This window comes from Sphaerodactylus townsendi, linkage group LG01, assembly GCF_021028975.2.
Source record: "Sphaerodactylus townsendi isolate TG3544 linkage group LG01, MPM_Stown_v2.3, whole genome shotgun sequence".
Lineage (NCBI taxonomy): Eukaryota > Metazoa > Chordata > Lepidosauria > Squamata > Sphaerodactylidae > Sphaerodactylus > Sphaerodactylus townsendi.
The window spans coordinates 170,905,853-170,926,137 of NC_059425.1; the positions used below are offsets into that span (position 1 = coordinate 170,905,853).

Consider the following 20,285-nt stretch of genomic DNA (forward strand, 5'->3'; position numbering starts at 1 on the left):
TCTAAATCCCACTCACGTAATTGTTTTGATGCTATTTGCCTTTGTGGTTTTGCCAGAACCAACCCCTCATGGGGGCTGGTGCATCTACGCAGCCTACTCTATGTCTAGCCCAGGGGTAGGGAACCTGCGGCTCGAGAGCCGCATGCGGCTCTTCTGCCCTTGCACTGTGGCTCCACGAGCCGAGCCGCCAGCCCCATCCTTGCCTGCCCTGCAAGCAGCAGGGCGGGCGCATCCATGCGCTTCTCAGAATGAGCGGAGTAAAAGGTTTTAAAAAACCCAATATATATAGGGTTATCTTTATTTTAAATGTCAAAAATGATTTGCGGCTCCAAGTGTTTTCTTTACCCGTGGAAAACAGGTCCAAATGGCTCTTTGAGTGTTAAAGGTTCCCTATCCCTGGTCTAGCCTGATTGATGTACCTACTGATTGATCTGTAGAAGGGGTCTGTTTCTTACTTGATAACAAATGTTGATCCTGGAAAACATCCTGGCCTTGGGTGTGGAGATGGATCAGAATGTCTATAAATTTGTATTTGATCAAGAAATATGGAAGTCATATGAACCAAAGATCTTAAGAATCAAAATGGGAGCTTCTGTATAAGTGACTAGAAGCCTGCATGTTTGCAGCAGGTCAAAAGGAATGTCAGAATGCTGCACACCCTAGGGATATATCTCTCTCTGGGAGCAAACTTAGAAAACAGGTTTTTCTTGGAAACAAGGAAGACAGCAAGCTAGTTTTATTGCAGCCCTTTGCATATGGGTAGAGGGGCATGAGCTAAGGAAACTAACACGTAGAATAAGAGGCTGTCTTGATGTGACAAAGAGACAGATCTATCCAATGGGATTTTAAGGTACATGCTTGTAGCACGTGAAAGAGGTATGGATCATGTACGTGAAACTTAAGGGGATGAACTGTGTGACGTCTGTACTCTTTGCATCTATAAAGACTGGGGTCTTTTGTATGTAGGGTGTGCCTCTCGGTCGAGAGCACCCGGAAGGGGGCGTGTCTCTCACTCGAGAGCACCAGGGCGTACCTCTCCCTCGGGAGAGTTCACCTTCTGTAACTTATCTATATTCTGCTAAGTAAAAACTGTCTGTTTGTTTCTGATGTCAGATGTCTTTTGCTTTTATTTGGGAATTTATTTCTAACATATCTGTTTCAAAACTGCTTCTTGGGTGTTTTCTAATTTAGTCTTAAACTAATTCAGCTGTGTAGGACCAGAGACACGGTCCTGGCCCCACATGGGCAACAGGATATGTCTGTGGCACCACAGCAGGGAGGTTTCGTAGGCGGCATAACTTCCTCGGCTCCTAAACAATTCTCTTCACGGTATTGTCGAAGACTTTCAGGGCTGGATTCAACTGGTTGTGGTGGGTTTTCCAGGCTGTGTGGCCGTGGTCTGGTGGATCTGTGTAATAGACTTCCCTCTGTGATACACCTCTGAAGATGCCAGCCACAGATGCAGGTGTAACATTAGGAACAAGATCCACCAGTCCACGGCCACACAGCCCGGAAAACACACCACAACCAATCATTTCACACTTTCATTGTGGAAAAGGGAGAGGGATTGGTTGGGGATAAAATGGCCCAGGAAAAGCTAGGTCTCCAGAACTGGCTTTCTCAAGCTAGGGACTACTGCCTTATTGCTTTCACTAAATGCTGCTGATCAACTAACCAGAGTCTGTTTATTGGCTTAAACCTAACAGGTTTTCCAGAGCTGCTTGATTTCATCCATAATTGTTACCAAGGCATAGAAGAAGAGAAGAAGCGTTTGGATTTATATCCCCCCTTTCTCTCCTGCAGGAGACTCAAAGGGGCTTACAATCTCCTTGCCCTTCCCCCCTCACAACAAACACCCTGTGAGGTGGGTGGGGCTGAGAGAGCTCCAAGAAGCTGTGATTAGCCCAAGGTCACCCAGCTGGCGTGTGTGGGAGTGCACAGGCTAATCTGAATTCCCCAGATAAGCCTCCACAGCTCAGGCGGCAGAGTGGAGAATCAAACCCCGTTCCTCCAGATTAGAATGCACCTGCTCTTAACCACTACGCCACTGCTGCATAGTGGCATGTATCCCACCTTAGACTGAAGGGAAGGACCACCTAAACTGGAAGAGGGTTTCTTTGGCTGTGAGTCACTGAAGCATACAAAAATTACCAGTAATTAGCGATTCATCTGCCATAGAGCTGCCTTCAATCACTTTCCCATCCACTGGAAATTTCCCCCCAGGTACCACTTTGACAATGTCTCCTCGCTGAACCAGCTCAACAGGCACTTGGTCTTCCCTGCAAAGAACTCACAGTTAATGCCCGTTGATCCAAATCATTAAGAGAAGTTGCACATTATCTTAATTGGGAGGATCCCCCTACAGATACTAAAGCACAGTGTGCGTCGCATGTATGTGCATGCATTTTGGCACAGTGTCCAATGTGCAGCACATTCTGTCTGTTGCTTAAACTTCTGCAATTAAATAAGATACTTGATAAAGCCAGGAGATAGTGGGATGCACAGATAAAGATCAGAACATAAAGATCATAGGCTCTAGCGGCAAACATTTTTCTTTTCTCACACTCCACGCTGATTTGATGTTGCTGCCTTGGTTTTTCAGTGAGTTCTCTCTCTCTCTCTCTCACACACACACACACACACACACACACACACACACACACACACACACACACACACACACACCCACCCACCCACCCACCCACCCCTTGGTTTTCCAGGAAGTTCACACACTTATTTTTTCCCTTGTCCTGGTTTAACTATTTATTTTACTCTGACTGATGTGTGAGTCGTTACTGTATTTACGCTGTGGAATTTTGTGGAAGAGTGTTGCCAATTTCATTTATCGATAGCTTTGTGGTTGGCAGCTGTTAATTCTGAAACCATCTCCAGTGGATATCTGCTAAGACCATCAAAGAGAAATATTTTATATGAATAAAATGAATAATGTGTATCAGGAACTAAGATCTGATACAAAAAGTAGCAACCCCCCTCCTCCACACCATTTGATAATTTATCAACAATCTCATTTTTTAAACATTCTTTGTGGGGAAAAACTGGGAAGCAATATTTGAGATAGCTTATGAAACCAGCCAATACTTCGACCCAGTACCACTTGCATTGTGAAACCACCCAACACCTAGGCCCTGTACCACTTGTGGCTTTGAAACATTTACTGCTCCACCTTCTTCTGGCATAAGCAAGCCCCGCCCCACCCCCATTAAACAAAACCAGAAGAAGCAGTTGCACTCTACTTATGTTGCCTTATGCACAGTTTGATCATTTGTCCCTCTGGACTGACGGCAGCTCTTTTATCTCCCATGACTGACGGCAGCTCTTTAGGATCACAAGCAGAATAAGATCTTTCCCACCATTTACACCTGCAATCCTGCCATTGGAGATGCTGGAATCTGAACTCTGGGCCCACAGCATGCAAATCATGTGCTCTACTACTGAATCTCAGACCCTGCACAACCAATATGGGCCTGCCTAAATTTCGAATTTTCTTGTCCCAGAATATAGAACTTTGCAGTGGTGTAGCACCAAGGGGACGGGGGGAATGATGCACCGGGTGCGTGCCGGTGTGTGGGGGGGTGTTCCAGGGCGCGGTGGGGGCGGGGCGCACGCATGCCCCAGGCACAATTCCCCCTTGCTACAGCCCTGGCACTTTGAGTATGAGATTCTAAATTCTGGATACCACAGGAAATGAGCGGTGGTGGGGTTATTCATCGCTCCACTCAACTAAGAAGAACAGCCTCTTCCACCGGGAGACGGCATCAAGTCTAATGAGATCTGCTCAGACGCAAGGCCCACTTCATTCCATTGGGCTTTTTCCAGGACAATGTCCCGCTGCAGACTCTTTAGGGTCACAGGAACTCTCTGAACTCAGTTTACTGGAGTGATATGGTGCAATCCAAGAATTCTATTCATGCATTTGCTCCCTTCAGCCACTGCTTAAAAACAAAAAGTCGTGTGCATGCACACAATTCAAAGATGCATGCTAAGAAATACCAGAACTAGCAGCTCTGTTCCCTAAAAGTCAGTCTCATTCACCACTTATAATTTATCGCTAAACGGGATTTGCACAGTATTGGAACAGCTAATATTACCATCACGTTTGAAAAATACTTTTGCCATGGACATACCTGATCACACAGTTGTCAGGTCCAAGAGTCACTACAACAGCCTCCGTGGCTTGAAGAGATATTAATTTGGCAAGTGCCTCCGAAGTTTTACTCTATACAAAAAAAGAAGAAGTGCCTAAAACATTCTTGGTACATTGGTTCACTTTCCCATTCAGCCCCAGATCCTGTAACATTTCTTCCAAACAGGGCACAATATCCTGATTTTCTACCAAGAACAGTAAGATACTTTACACTAAAAATAAAATGCACAAATAATTCCTTAAAAATGAACGGCCCAATCAATGTGGGAGTTGCAGAGTTGTCAAAGCCAGTGTTGTATGATGCCATTTTAATTCAAATTGTTCGGGAGGGCATTTTGATCAAATAATGGGACTATTATCATCATCATCATAGTTTATTTACGGTCATTGACCAGCAAGATCCAAAAGAATTAAAATCATAAAATTTACAGATATTACAAATATACAGATTAAAACAGTTAACAAAATGCAGATAATAGGCCTCAGGAACTCAGAACATCAGCTCAAGATAATGAGTGGAATGTCAGTCTAATAATAATTAACAATAAGGATTAGCTGGCAGAGCCAGTAGTGCTCTGTCGGGCCTTCCTGATTTTACTTGATATCCAGGCAAACTTGGCAACAGAATACGTTAGATTTTTATTGGTATCTGATAACTGTATTTTAACCTTTTCTTTCTTAGCCAAAGGAGAGTTTGTCTGGTCAAAGGACAGAAGCATCCAACGTATCTTATCATAATATGAGCATTCAAATAATATATGTTCCGAGTTTTCAACACCTCCTATTTGACAACTGCAAAATCTACCCTCAGTTGGTACTTTGTTATAAATCCCGTTGGTATAGTTAGACGAAAGGGCGTCGTAACGGAGTAGGCTGTAGGCTCTTCGATAGTTAACGTTAAACAAAGAAGTAAGATAAGGCATTATTGAAAGTTTATTCAGCATTATTTTACTGAAAATTGGGTGTACTATTATTATCACAGAATGGTTCTGGAGATGTCTCAAGGAAGGGAACAGTACGCTTTACTACTTTGTATAATATGTACTATCTGCTGTTGTATACATTACTTCTTCTCAGTACACAGTATTTCCAGTTATGTATTATCATTTACTGCTTTAATTCTCATGCTTTGTTCAGGTTTCTGCAATCCCAGACTTATGGCAGGTGCTTCATCTTATTGGTTGCACAGACATTGTGTAATCTGCCTTGAGTCTCAGCGAGAAAGGTGAGCTATACATGAAGCGATTAGATCAGGGGTCCCCAGCCTTTTTGAGCCTATGGCCACTGAACATACTGAAATGCAGTGGTGGGATCCAAAAATTTTAGTAACAGGTTCCCATGGTTGTGGGATTCAAACTGTGGCGTAGCGCCAATGGGGCTGGGTGGGGCACGACGGGGGCATGGCCGGGCATTCCAGGGGAGGGGCATTCCTGGGCTGGGCTGTGGCAAGGACACAGCCGCTGCGCCGGTCCTTGGGCGAGAAACAAATGCATGCAGGCGCAGGCTGCCACGCACACCGGTGCACCTCCTGCTAGACTGCTTCAATTTCTGCGTGCTACTGCTGAGAGGAGGGCGTAACTAAGGCAAAAATCATGTGGCAAAATCACCAATTAGTAACCCCCTCTTGGCACACACAAATAATTAGTAACCTACTCTCGGGAACCTGTGAGAACCTGCTGGATCCCACTTCTGCTGAAATGTGTTAAAAACCAACAGGATATTCCAAACATTTCAAAAAAAAGGTGCAGACATGATGGAAATTGGCCTATGGGAAGAGGAGGATAAAATGCAAACTGTACAAAAGAGGCAGAAGGAACAATGGAGGTTTAAGAGAACAGGATCATGTTTGAGGAGAGCAAGGCAAGAAACTACGGCTTTAAATTCATGTGCTTTCTCACAATAAACCTACATGAGATCAAGTGACTCGTCTCAAAAGATTCATTGATTTATTTATTTGTGAGGCCAGAACCCATTGTCCAGCCTGCGCAGCTGTTTTGAGAAAAGATAGGTTAGAAACAAACTCCCAAAAAAGCATCAGACATCTGACATCAGAAACAAACAGAACGTTTTTACTGAACAGAATATAGACAGTGACAGAAGGTGAACTCTCCCGAGGGAGAGGCACACTCTGGGTGCTCTCAAAAGAGAGACACGGCCACCATAGGAAAGACCTTAGTCTTTATAGATACAAAGGATATATACGTCCCAGTTCGTCGCCATACCCACGTACATAATCCATACCCCTTTCACGTGCTATAAGCATGAACCTTAAAATCCCATTGGATAGTTTGCTTCTTTCTGCTACGCAAACGCTGCATGCTGTTTGCTCACGTCCCTCTACCCATATGCAAACGGCTGCAATAAAACTAACTTCTGCCTTTTCTTGTTCCCAAGAATAACCTGTTTTCCTAATATGTTTGTCTCCCGCCTTAACTTCTCAGACTTCAAGTAGCTAATGATGCCAAGTGCTAAAACAGAAGCAGACTTGCCCTAGGGAGGGAACAGACGTGACTGGCTCCTCCTGCACAAAGCAGCCACAATGGGAAAGACCCAGAAAATTCTAGATTGAGATCTGTACTCATCTGTGTTGCACATCACAGTCTGTACAATAATCAGCCATTCCATGTTAAACTTTTTCAGTCATGCCAGCATACACGCCTGCTTTCCCACATGCATCAAAGTTTCAAGGCAGACCTTGCAACTTAAAAGTCAAATTAAAAACTTGATAAGGAAGCTGGTGTCTATTATTCCATGCAGATTTTCAAGAAGAGAACAGGTAAGGGAAGATCTTTTCAAGTTAGGTTTTCTTCTGCAGGGCAGAGGGTTGGACTAGATCAGTGATGGCGAACCTTTTCGAGACCGAGTGCCCAAATTGCAACCCAAGATCCACTTATTTATCGCAAAGTGCCAACACAGCAATTTAACCTGAATACTGAGGTTTTAGTTTAGAAAAAACGGGGCGTGCGTTACTCGGGAGTAAGCTTGGTGGTAGTTGGTGGCTTTGCTTTGAAGCAACCGTGCAACTCTTCCAACGGGTGAATCACGACCCTAGGAGGGTTTACTCAGAAGCAAGCCCCATTGCCAGCAACCGAGCTTACTCCCAGGTAAAGGATTGCGCTTTAGTTCTTCGCATGAAAATCAGTGGGGTTTAACAGCGCTTAACAAGGTTGCCCATGCTGCTTCCCCAAAACTAGGTCTGAGGTTTAATGCTAATAATGCTAACCCCTTATGTCCCACAGAGGCCGCTGCGTTTGGCAACGGCAGAACTGCTGGTGACCCCTAGCCCCGCGATGATACGGCTGGCCTCGACCCGGGCCAGAGCCTTTACGGCTCTGGCCCCTGCCTGGTGGAATGCTCTACCTCCAGCTGTCCGGCCACTGCAGGACCTTGGTGAGTTCCGCAGGGCCTGCAAGACGGAGCTATTCCACTGGGCTTTTGGAGAGGCCGGCTGTGGTCCTACTGCCCCCCACCAAATCTGAGGCTGCCTGTCTCCATCTTTTTATTTTTGGTTGGGCCTGATCCATTGATAACATCGCGGGCCCTACCTATCTCCTCCCTTCCTTGGCCTTGGTTCGGGTTCCTGTTTTAAACAATCTTTGCTGCATAGGTTTTAAGGGATTAAGTTTTTAAGTGCTGATCCGTTGATTTGATTTGTTGATTTGCTGTTTGTTGGAACAGCCATGTTGTGAGCCGCCTCGAGCCCTTCGGGGATGAGGCGGCCTATAAGTTTAATTTAAAAATAAATAAATAAATAAATAAATAAATATAAATAATCGAGCTCAGTGGCCCAGGCCAGCCTAGATTTGTGTGTGGGGTGTGTGTGTGACTTTGCACGTGCCCCCAGAGAGGGCTCTGAGTGCCACCTCAGGCACCCGTGCCATAGGTTCGCCACCACTGGACTAGATACTTCCTATTTAGTCCCTTCCAACCCTGTAAAGCATTTCGCTGCAGGATGCGTTCATTACCTTTGCTATGTGTTCCAGCCACCGACCAAGAGAAATGAACACAAACAGCATTGGAGGGGTGTCGAAAAAGGTCATGGGGCTTTGCTCTGCCTGTTCCGCCATGGCGACCAGTAAAATAGCACAAGAGTAAACATAAGCAATAGTTGTGGCCAGCACTATGAGGACATCCATATTGGCCATCTTGTGTTTCAACGACTTATAGGCTTGGACGTAGAAGTACCATCCGCCAAGGATCTGTCAAGACAAAATAAAAAGTTTCAACTCCCTGTCAACAGCTCTAGCTGAAAGGCCATTCTGTCCTCTTAGTGCAAACACTGCGATTATAGCCGATTGTGCTACAGAAGATTACCAAAAAGAAAAAGAAAAAGGAAACAAGTCATACCTGAACCAAAGTGCAAAGGACAAAGAAGAGAAGGTTTTGAATAGACAATCCAGGAATTATGTTTTGATCCAGCACAGAGGATCCATGCTCTTGGCCACCTGGTATTAGCATGTAAATCATTAAGACCATAACAGGGATGCCAAACACCAGGCTGCATAAGAATGATTTCTTCCATCTGAAAAGGCAGTGAATTCACAGCGTCAGACAACCATCCATAACATCTGAGTGGGTAAAAATCCTGAGTATGCATTTTAACTGTTTCTTTTGACTGTGTATATGTGATCCGTTTTAACTGTTACTTTAAAATATTGTATTTTAAAGGCTTGTTTTAATGCAGTGGTTCTCGACCTTCCGAATGCCGCGACCCTTAAATACAGTTCCTCATGTTGTGGTGATCCCCAACCATAGAGGAGCGGTGTCTCGGTTCCTAAGACCATCGGAAATATGTGTTTTCCGATGGTCTTAAGCGACCCCTGTGAAAGGGTCATTCGACTCCCAAAGGAGTCGCGACCCACAGGTTGAGAACCGCTGTCTTAATGTTTCTGATTGTTGACCACCTTGGGAACCCCTAGCTGGATGTATTGGAAGCATACAAATATTTAACATAAACCAACCAACAAACTGTTGCCTAATATTTCCAAATGGGAACCAAGTGACTGCTGCACTCTGAATATGGTTCTTCCGTATTTGTTGAGACAGATACATGTATTGTTGTCTGGAGGTCCAAAAGGGCCAAATTCAGAAAGATTTATACTGAACTGTCCAATTTAAAAGCACTGTCAAAACTACCACAGCTGTTTATGTGATTCTAACTGAACTATTTTATAACTTTAAAGGGATTTTTAATAGCTCAAATGTTGTAAAAAAAATTGTGTCTGCCACCTTGTGGCACCAAATGTTTTAAATAAATAAACAGATAAAGCAAAACTGGAAAACTGTTTACTAATATCTGTCAGTTACCATATATCTTTTCTCATTCACGGCTATACGCAGCATGTCAGCCAAATCTTTTCTCATTCATGGCTATACTTACTGTTGGATCTCTTCTTTGTGATCTAAGCTGTAATCCCGTGGATCCTTTTTAACCAGAGATGCTTGAAAACCAATTCCCTTTTGAAAAAAAAAAGAAGATGGGAAGAAATACTTTTCCCCTCCTTTTGTATTTAATATGTATTAGTACTTAAAATGCTTACAGAAAGGCAGAGGCGTAGCAAGGGGGGAAAGGGCCGGGGCACTGTGTCCTCTGCCCCTGCCACGCCCCCACCCTGGAATGTCCTCACCACGCTCCCACAGGGGTGCACGCCCGGTGCGTTGTGCCCTCTCCCACCCCCTTGGAGCTATGCCTCTGCAGAAAGGAACTTGGAACGGTCACTCATGTGTGATGTATATCCAGGTCAGCAGCAAGGGCAGCTGCTCTGGTTTGCGCTCTGTTCTGTAGCTAAACAGTCTTTGGTGGGTGACAGAGGCGTTCCTCCCATTGGGCAAAGTGGGCAGTTGCCCTGGGCGCAGCCCTGTGGGGGGCGCTGGTTTGTTTGTGGGATTTTTTGTATTTTTAGTGTTTTTCCATTTTTGGCCTGCAGAGGGTGCAGTTTTTAGGCTAGCAGCACCGGAATTTCAGGGATGTTTTGGGAGACTCTCCTGATGCTATCACCCAGGTTTGGTGAGGTTTGGTTCAGGGAGTCCAAAGTTATGGACTCCCAAAGGGAGTGCCCCATCCCCCGTTGTTTCCAATGGGAGCTAATAGGAGATGGAGCTACACATTTGAGGGTCGATAACTTTGGACCCCCTGAACTAAACTTCACCAAACCTGGGAGGTGTCATCAGGAGAGTCTCTTACTGATACCACCCAGGTTTTGTGAAGTTTGGTTCAGGGGGTCCAAAGCTATGGACTCCCAAAGGGGTGCCCCCATTGTTTCCAATGGGAGCTAATAGAAGATGGGGGCTACACTTTGAGGGTCCATAACTTTGGACCCCCTGAACCAAACTTCACCAAACCTGGGGGGTATCATTAGGGAAGTCTTCTAAAGATACCCTGAAAGTTTGGTGCTGCTAGCTTAACAATTGCACCCCTGCCAGCAGGCACCTCCCAAATGTCCCCAGATTTTCCTTTTAAATCCCCCCGCCTTTGACATGGATTTAAAGGGAGAATCCTGAGAGTCTAGTTTAAACATTGAAAGTGATGCTTTATTTCAGGGTGGGGGAGAATCAACCCCAAAATAGCATCACTTCCAATGTTGTTTAAACTAGGAACCCCAGATTCTTCCTTTAAGGTGTGGATTTAAAGGGAGAATCTGGGCTCCCTAAGACCCCAAACTTACCATTGAAAATGATGCTGTTTGGGGGTGGATTCCAGCATCACTTGTTTTAAACTAGGGAGCCCAGATTCTCCTTTGAAGGCACATTAAGAAAGTGATGCTGTTTCCTCACACAATTGGGGAATTTACTGGATACAACACCATAAAATGTTTTCATAGCAGTAATAAAGCAACAAGGATGATTGAGGGACTGGAGCACCTTCCCTATGAGGAGGAGGCTGCAGGCGTTTGGGACTCTTTGAGGTTTGGAGAGGAGGCTGGCTGAGAGGGGGGATATGATTGAAGTCTATAAAAATTATGCATGGGGTAGAAAAATGTTGACAGAGAGAAATTTTTCTCTCTTTCTCACAATACTAGAACCAGGGGGGCATTCATTGAAAATGCTGGGGGGGAGAATTAGGACTAATAAAAGGAAACACTAGCTGCACTTAGCGTGTGATTTGGTGTTTGGAATATGCTGCCACAGGAGGTGAGTGATGATGGCCACTAACCTGGATAGCTTTAAAAGGGGGGCTTGGACAGATTTATGGAGGGAAAAGTCGATTTATGGCTACCAATCTTGATCCTCCTTGATCTGAGATTGCAAATGCTTCCAACAGACCAGGTGATGGGGAGCACAGCACATGGAAGGCCATTGCGTTCACATCCTACATGTGAGCTCCCAAAGGCACCTGGTGGGCCACTGCGAGTAGCAGAGAGCTGGACTAGATGGACTTTGGTCTGATCCAGCTGGCTTGTTCTTATGTTCTTATGTTCTTATTTTGAAAGCATTTTGAAAATGTTTTCAAAAAATTATTTATGCTGTGTGGCATGGCTTATTGCTGTGTTCAGATTTGTGAGTTGGGGCATGTTCTATAATGTGATGGTGACTTTGAAACAACCTGGTGTAAAAAATCATTGCTTGGTCACAGTGGGGGAGGGTGGCTGCCCATGGGGGGTGCCAAACTCCAGTTTGCCTAGATACGCCACTGGGCATAGCTACAAGGGGGTGTGTGTGTTGGCTTGTTGCATTGGAGGCACCCAGCAGCCTGGGGGGGCATCAAACTCAGGTTTTGCCCAGGGCTCCAGTTTGCCTAGTTACGCCACTGGTGGGTGAATGCAGATATTAGGTTTCCATACCATTTCCCTCTGCACAAACACACAGATTACACTATTTCTGAGATGTAGTTAGAAAATGACGGCCCTGGATCTTTTCTGCAACCATTTCTGGAACTAGCTAAAATTCATGTGGAACAGGGAGTTGTATAAATTAAAACAAGCAGGGGCTCTCACAAGGTTAGGAGACATGATTAGAATTGGTCTCTCTAACATGTCACCCAAAACAGATGCGTGCCAACCTATTTCCACTGAGTTCCAGAAAGCCATAGATCTCTCAGCCCAAAGGCCCCTCCCACTGATTATATAGTGATATAGAAAAAATGAACAAGGATGCCCTGATGAACACAAGAAGGACATAAAAAGGACATAAATGCACACAAGGAGATAAAAGAACCAGAGGGCCAATACTTCCAGGCTCCCAGGAGTGTTCTAGGAAGAGACCTGTAATGTTCTCAATTTTTCTGTGAGAGCCATTGTGTGTAAACTGTGTAAAGGCACCTCTCTGTAGTCTGAGGGGATGTGTGTTATGCTGCCTCCTTAACTTCCACCCCCAAAGGCTCTTACCTTAGAATTCTTAGTCAAACCCAAATAACAGGATGGCTGGAGCTTCCACAAGGTGGGGTGGGGATAGGTGCCCTGGGCAGCCGCAACTAGGGTCATGTGTGGGGGGAATCGCCCCCGTACCCCTCCTCCTTCCCCCCTTGCCCCCCCTGGCCCTGCAGAGGCCACTGTTGGGCGCCCCTGCCCCGCCCTGCCAGGCCCCACCACCAGCTAAGGTAAGTGGGGCGGGGGGGCGGCCCCCCCCCGAAAACTCACAGTCTGCCCCGGGTCCATTTTCCCTAGCTACGCCCCTGCTTAGTTGTATATGGTGTAGGTGAAGCCACTGTGTAATATATTTTTATTGGGGTATATGGGTTTGTTTGTTTGTTTAAACTGTACACCGCCCAGAGCCCTTAGGGGATAGGGCGGTATAATAAATCCAACTAATCAATAAATAAAATAAAATAAATATGGTTGTATATGGTAAATTGACAGAACAGTCAATGCGTGGGAGTTGGTTTTTCTTAAACAGAATAACAATTTCTGTATAGTTAATATGCCAAATTGTTCCAGATAGATGTACTGTTCCTCTTGTTTCTCTGAAGTTCTTTAAATAAAGCTAGCCACAAAAGTTTCCACCCCCACATGCCACGTAGGGTAATAACTTCCACAGAGAACACAGATTTCTCTCATGGCACTCCACTCTTCACTCATTCAATTCTCTTATTACAACTCCTTTTCTTCCTCTCCCCACAACAGACATCTTGTGTGGTAGGTGGGGTTGAGAGAGTTTGGAGAGAACTGTGACCAGCCCAAGGTCACCCAGTTCCTAATCCAGTTCACTAGATTAGAGTCCACTACTCATATGGAAGAGTGGGGAATCAAACCCAGTTCTCAAGATCAGAGTCCATAGCTATGAAGCACTATGCATGCTGGCACTCTGTAACAAACTATCATCCTAAAATAATGTTGCCTGGACTTTGCTTCTCACAGGAGTCTACGCAATATTTCCCATAATCCCATCAACATTTGCATGTTGGCCTTATTGTCTATTTTCCCCTGTACTACTGATTCCCCTGTACTACTGAAAGCTAAAGAAGGATACCCTGCCACTGGAACAAAACTTAAATTTTAGAAAATCAACAAGAGTTTTCTTTTTTTTAAAAAAAAACTTGTTTCAACAACGTACCTCAATAATTTTTATAATATCTCGAGGACCGATAACTTCAGGATCGAAACGGACACGGGCTTTGCATGTGGCCAGCACGACAGATGCGTCAAGGATCCCAGGTGTTCTGGAAAGTTTGGATTCAATGTTGTGCACGCATGAAGAGCAAGTCATGCCTAGGATCTGAACCAAAGCACACTTAGTGTTAAGCAATAAAAACAGTCTTCTACCTAAGCAGGTCCCTGATCCATCAAGCCCAATGCTCTTCCAGGGGTCTGCAACCTGTGGCTCTCCAGATGTTCATGGACTACAAATCCCATCAGCCCCTGCCAGCATGGCCAATTGGCAGGGGCTGATAGGAATTGTAGTCCGTGAACATCTGGAGAGCCGCTGGTTGCAGACCCAACTGACAGAGGCTCTCGGCTTTCTCTACAAGGTCTCAAGCTGAGATCTATCTTAGATCCTACTAAACTGGAGATACTAGGAACCATACTTTAGTACTTATGTGCTTATAGAACTTATGGACCTGCCTATCTGTGTGACCATCTCTCCCCATATTGCCTTTGGAGGCCCCTCCAGTCCACGGAGGGGAATTTGTTAGTGGTTCTGGGACCCAGGACTGTTTGACTGGCTTCAACATGGGCCAGGGCTTTTACAGACCTGACCAGGACCTAGTGGAATGCTCTCCCTGTTAAAATCCGGGCCCTGCAGAGTCAGTTCTGCAGGGCCTGTGAAAGCCAACTGGACATTCCCTCTCTTTCTAAACTATCTCTGGTCCTCGCTGAATACGGCGCATGCATCTGTTTCTTTGTGCTCCCATATTGGGGTTTTATGCTATCTGTTTGTATTTGTTTTTTTAAACATGTAATTTTGACGTTTTAATTGTTTTGAATATTTATGATATTTATTGTATTTATTAAGTATGTTTTACTGTGAGCCGCCTTGAGTCCTTGGAGATATGGTGGGATACAAATACAATAAATAAATAAATCACGTGTTCTATCATGATATTTTAACTGATCTTTTACTGAATTTCCATGGCTTCTACAACTTTCCTGAACATAAAGACCTCCTCAGACACTCAAAAGCACCCCTTTCTAGTATTTCAGCCAGAAGTACATGGTTGCAGGCTTAATGGAGATTTTAGAAAGGAGAGGCTAATCCTTCTCTTCCTGTCTTCAATATCCTGGGTGAAAATTCAAGCATCAGGAGTGTCTGTTTGCCCACTAGGCAACCCTAATGCGCGGAGGTTCATGCAGAGATATTTGGGAGAATCTATAAATCTCTCCCTTCCAGGAAGTCAGGTGTACATTTCCCTGGAATCGGTCAGTAGAATGGATGTGACTGATGGGAAATGGATCTGTATATAGGAATCATGGTTAGGGACAGTCTGTTCCAGAGGGCATATAAGTTGTATTAGGGAATAAGTTCTGTTTAGATGTGCCAGGGAATCTTTTATCATTTTCTTACCTGGTCTGGCAACTTTCCAGCTGTATTATTGCTTGTTTCCTTCAGGGTCAAAACCTCACCAGCCTCTTTGCTGCGTGAATGCAGATTAAACTCCAGTCCAACAGCAGCAGTGTTTTAGCTGCCCAATAGCAGCCAATCTTTTCTGCAACCATTTCTGGAACTAACTAAAACTCACCTGGAACAGGGGATTGTACAAAACTCATCTGGAACAGGGAATTGAACAAAACTGCTCATTCAAAGGCACTGTTTTTGCCCTTGACTAGTTGTTTCCATGCAAAACTTCCCATGGTTCTGGCAGGTTTTTGGATCTTTTGTCTTTTTTCATATCCAAAACACATCTTTTAATAAAACCTTTTACATTTTTGCTGGGGATTTTGTTCATGTCAGACTCTGTGTCTGATGCCGGCAGCTCTTCCTTGAGAGAACAGGGGTGCTACTGGAAGAGTCCAAGGGAAAAACGCCAAGAGGTGACCTGGGCGTCTCTTAACTCCCAAAGCTCCCAAAAGCCAGAATAGTGGTTTGCCCCACCCCACCTGTCCAGCAATTAATTGAGAAGGGTGGGAAGGAAGCAGAAACGGGGAAGGGCAGTCTGCCAACCATGAAAGGTCTCTTTGGCAGACCCCTCCTCCCACAACAGTCACCAATACTTCTGTAACACCTAAAGTTCACAATCTCAAATTAGGAATTCATATACATGAACTTAAAACTAGAACAGAACGGATGTTGTGATACAATGTGGTACAATTCTACGTCAATTGATGATGATAACTTCTGGCAATTGATATCATCCCACCCAAAACATGGTTGTCTCATTCAACTACCACTTAAGCACTTCTGCTGTTTCACATGGAGACAGGAAAAGGTGCCTTGCTATAGCAACAAGTAAGGATGGTGTCTGCATGCTCCATCCCTGCAGTGCTCACTGTTGATGCCACCCCATATTAAGGACTGCCCAGTCCCATATGAACCTTCCCAACCGCTATAGTCATCTTTGGAGACCCTGTTTTGGGTTCTCATCCCATCTGAAGCTGCATGAGTGGCAGCTTGCAACAGGACCGTCTTGGTTGTGGCACCAAAATTATTATATTCCCTCTTCAGGGAGATTTTGTCCCCTTTTAACATTGTCTTCTGAATCCATGTAATGTAAAAATGTAATGTAATGTTGTACACCACCCAGAGCCCTCCAGGGGTGGATGGTATAGAAGTCGAATGAATGAATGAATGAATGAATGAATGAATGAATGAATGAATAAATAAATAAATAAATAAATTCACTACTCTTCCATTACACCAATCGTAGCGTACCCCGTGATACTCACCTTAAGATCAATCTTGCTATCCGCATCAGGGTCGTCTATCACTGAAGCGTCAAAGCCCAAATTCTCAATCAACCGGGCTATTTCCAGAGGCTGAATAATCGCTGGCTTGTATTTTACTTCAGCCTTCCCTGCCATCAAGGCAACAAGCACGGAAACTATGCCTGCAAATGACAGCGCTGCGTTAGTTACACATCACAAAATTGGGGGGAGGGGCTAAGCAAAAAAAATCCCCAAGCAGATCCCACAGAGCTAGCATCTTAAGGATTGATTCACACTTGCATTTCCAGCCTTTGATGAACAAATGAGTGAGTGTGTCAAGTCACAGCTGACTTATGGCAACCCAGTGGAGTTTTCAAGGCACAAGAGTAACAGAGGTGGTATGCCATTGCCTGCCTCGGCACAGCAACCCTGAACTTCCTTGGTGGTCTCCTATCCAAGTACTAATCAGGGCCTGGGAGGACCCTGCACCCTCCTCCAGCCAAGAACTCTCTTATTTTGGACTTAATTGCTTTAATAGGCATCCCCTCTTACATCCTCAATGCCAGGGGATCTGAAACTTGGGGAGTCTCCCAAAGGCCCTTTCCGCACAGGCCATTAACAGAGCCCTGGGGATGGCAAAAACGCCGTCCCCAGGGAGCTGTTCACACAGAGGGCGCAGCTGCTGCGGTGCCGCGCCACCCTCGCGCCTCCCAAGCGGCGCGAAGCCACCATTTCAACCTGCGGCTCCCCAGCCGGGGTTTCTGAGCGGCTCCAAGGCGCCCTCCCACTCCCCCATACAACTGTCAAATGGCTACACGGTAAACCGCTGCAGCCGTCCAGCGCATTGCGGGCCGGTCAGCGCAGGGCAGGGGGAAGCGTGTCCCCGGAAGGCCTCGGCCCGGCAGCCAGACGGCCGCCAGCGACCTGAGTAGGGTCGACCGGGCGAGCGTGCAGCTCTGCGAAGCGCCCGTGCTTCCGGTGTTTCTGGGGACCGTTCATCTGGCGAGAAAGCGGTCCAAGGGGAACGAATTAAGTAGGCGTCATGTACAGAGCCGACCCAACCCCAACTCGATAACGATGCAGAAACAGCCAAAGGCACCTGGGTTCAGCCATGACATTGGAACTTTCCAGGAATGAAGAGGAAGTGTGTTGCTGCAAAGAAAGCAGAACAAGGTCAGTCTCCCCCACCTCAGCAACTTATTATTTTCAATAACAAAAGAGTTTTCAACAATAAAGACATCCTGACATGTCCCAGAGGGATCTGCCCAGCATCTGACCAGCCCAAATTTTTCTCTCTTTTTCACAATACTAGAACCAGGGGGTATTCATTGAAAATGCTGGGGGGAAGAATTAGGACTAATAAAAGGAAACACTTCTTCACGCAACGTGTGATTGGTGTTTGGAATATGCTGCCACAGGAGGTGGTGATGGCCACTAACCTGGATAGCTTTAAAAGGGGCTTGGACAGATTTATGGAGGAGAAGTCGATCTATGGCTACCAATCTTGATCCTCCTTGATCTGAGATTGCAAATGCCTTAACAGACCAGGTGCTTGGGAGCAACAGCCACAGAAGGCCATTGTGTTCACATCCTGCATGTGAGCTCCCAAAGGCACCTCGTGGGCCACTGCGAGTAGCAGAGAGCTGGACTAGACGGACTCTAGTCTGATCCAGCTGGCTTGTTCTTACGTTCTTCTTATGTTCAAGGACACTGCTATTTCATTCACCAACTCCTGGTTTCTCTTTTTTCCTTTATTTTTAACTCAAATTGCCTCCTGCTCCGTTTCAGGGGTTATGTTGCGTCACCCAGACTTTTGAGTCCAGGCAGATCTAGCTCATTTCCAACTCATTAAGGTTGCCTCACCTTGGCTCTTTTTCCTCATACAGGTTTCTCTTCCAGTAGCCCAATCAGGGTATTTTTCCCAATTGTTCCTGCCAAAGTTTGACAGCACTTAATTTTAAACCGGCCAGTGAGATTTAAACTTATCATGACCCAATTCAAAGTCAGAATGGTCAAATCTCCACCTATCCTGAGGACCTAGCAAATGGTTCCTCATACTTCTCTGCTGGTCCAGATCTCTGCTGGCTAGAACGCTGATTTGCTTCTGAGAACACCTACTGCATTTTGTAGGCTTTTTCTCCTTGATTTTTTGGCTCCCAGCTCTGCTCCTTGGCTCTCCACCGTATCTACGTGTACCTCAAGGACGTAGGTTCGGCCACACCCCCACCCACCCCTAGGGCATGGCCACGCCTCCCCAAGCCCCGCCCCTGGCCTAGCGCTTATAAAAGTAGCTCTCCGAAGTCGGGGATGACAGACTCCCCTGCCCTGCCCTGCCCCTCCCCTCTGGGCAGAGGCATAGAGGGAAAATGGAGCCTGGTGCAAAATCTGATTTTTGCGCCCCTCCCCCCCGGGCAGCCGCTGTGATGCTGGAATCCACCCCCAAACAGCATCACTTTCAATGGTGTTTAAACTAGAGAGCCCAAATCCTCCTTTTAAATCCACCTTAAAGGGAGAATCTGGGATCCCTAGTTAAACAACTTTGAAAGTGATGCTGTTTTGGGGTGGATTATCCCCCACCCTGAAACAGCATCACTTTCAATGTGGTGTAGTGGTTAAGAGCAGGTGCATTCTAATCTGGAGGAACCGGGTTTGATTCCCTGCTCTGCCACTTGAGCTGTGGAGGCTTATCTGGGGAATTCAGATTAGCCTGTGCAATCCCACACACACCAGCTGGGTGACCTTGGGCTAGTCACAGCTTTTCGGAGCTCTCTCAGCCCACCCACCTCACAGGATGTTTGTTGTGAGGGGGGAAGGGCAAGGAGATTGTAAGCCCCTTTGAGTCTCCTACAGAAGAGAAAGGGGGGATATAAATCCAAACTCTTCTTCTTCTAAACTGAGGACCTCAGATTCTCCCTTTAAATCCATGCTGAAGGGGGTTGATTTAAAAGGAGAATCTGGGGAAAATTGGGGGGTGCCTGCTGTCAGGGGTGCAATTGTTAAGCAAGAAGCACCAAACTTTCAGGGTATCTTCAGGAGTCTCTCCTAATGATACCACCCAGGTTTGGTGAAGTTTGGTTTGGGGGGTCCAAAGTTATGGACCCTCAAAGGTGTAGCCCCCATCTATTAGCTCCCATTGGAAACAATGGGGGATGGGGAACACCCTTTGCTGAGTCCATAGCTTGCAGGAGCTCCCTGAACTGCTCTCACAAAACCTGGGTGGTATCAATAAGAGACTCTCCTGATAATACATCCCAGGTTTGGTGAAGTTTGGTTTGGGGGGTCCAAAGTTATGAACCCTCAAAAGTGTAGCCCCATCTTCTATTAGCTCCCATTGGAAACAATGGAGGATGGGGGCACCCCCTTTGGGAGTCCATAACTTTGGACCCCCAGGACCAAACCTCACCAAACACGGGTAGTATCATCAGGAGAGTCCTCCAAACAATCCCTGAAAGTTTGGTGCTGCTAGCCCAAACAATGCGCCCCCTGCAGGCCAAAAACCGAAAAAGCACTAAAATGTTTTTAGGAGCTTCGGACATGAATGGGGGGGTTTCAAACCCGAGAACCCCCCCCCCCTTACCTACGTCCATGGTGTACCTGCAGGCCTCTCCAGGTCTGGATATAAAAGGAAAATTCCTGCACCTGAACCAAGCTTCTTAGGAGGTGAATCCAAGGAACTAGTGAAGATAGTGGTAGACAAGGAAGAAGTTCGGGCAGCCATTGATAAACTAAATGCTACCAAATCCCCTGGCCCGGATTGCATTCACCCAAGAGTTCTTAAGGAGCTCAAGCATTAAATTGCTGATCTTCTCACTTTAATATGCAATTTATCCCTCAAATCAGCCTCCAACTCTGGAGACTGGAAGATGGCCAATGTCACACCAATC

The 20,285-nt window shown here is 45.9% G+C and overlaps 1 protein-coding gene across 1 annotated transcript in view; it reads right to left on the reverse strand.

The window, feature by feature from the left end:
* The window catches only part of ATP7B (ATPase copper transporting beta), a 79,710-nt gene that overhangs the window by 45,921 nt on the left and 13,504 nt on the right, over positions 1–20,285 (reverse strand). The window contains exons 5-11 of the mRNA XM_048499419.1: positions 16,423–16,583; positions 13,655–13,816; positions 9,546–9,622; positions 8,513–8,687; positions 8,131–8,364; positions 4,146–4,237; positions 2,152–2,279 (exon numbers count right to left, since the gene is read on the reverse strand). Coding sequence (XP_048355376.1) covers positions 2,152–2,279; positions 4,146–4,237; positions 8,131–8,364; positions 8,513–8,687; positions 9,546–9,622; positions 13,655–13,816; positions 16,423–16,583 — 1,029 coding nt within the window. The remainder of the gene's footprint in view (positions 1–2,151; positions 2,280–4,145; positions 4,238–8,130; positions 8,365–8,512; positions 8,688–9,545; positions 9,623–13,654; positions 13,817–16,422; positions 16,584–20,285) is intronic.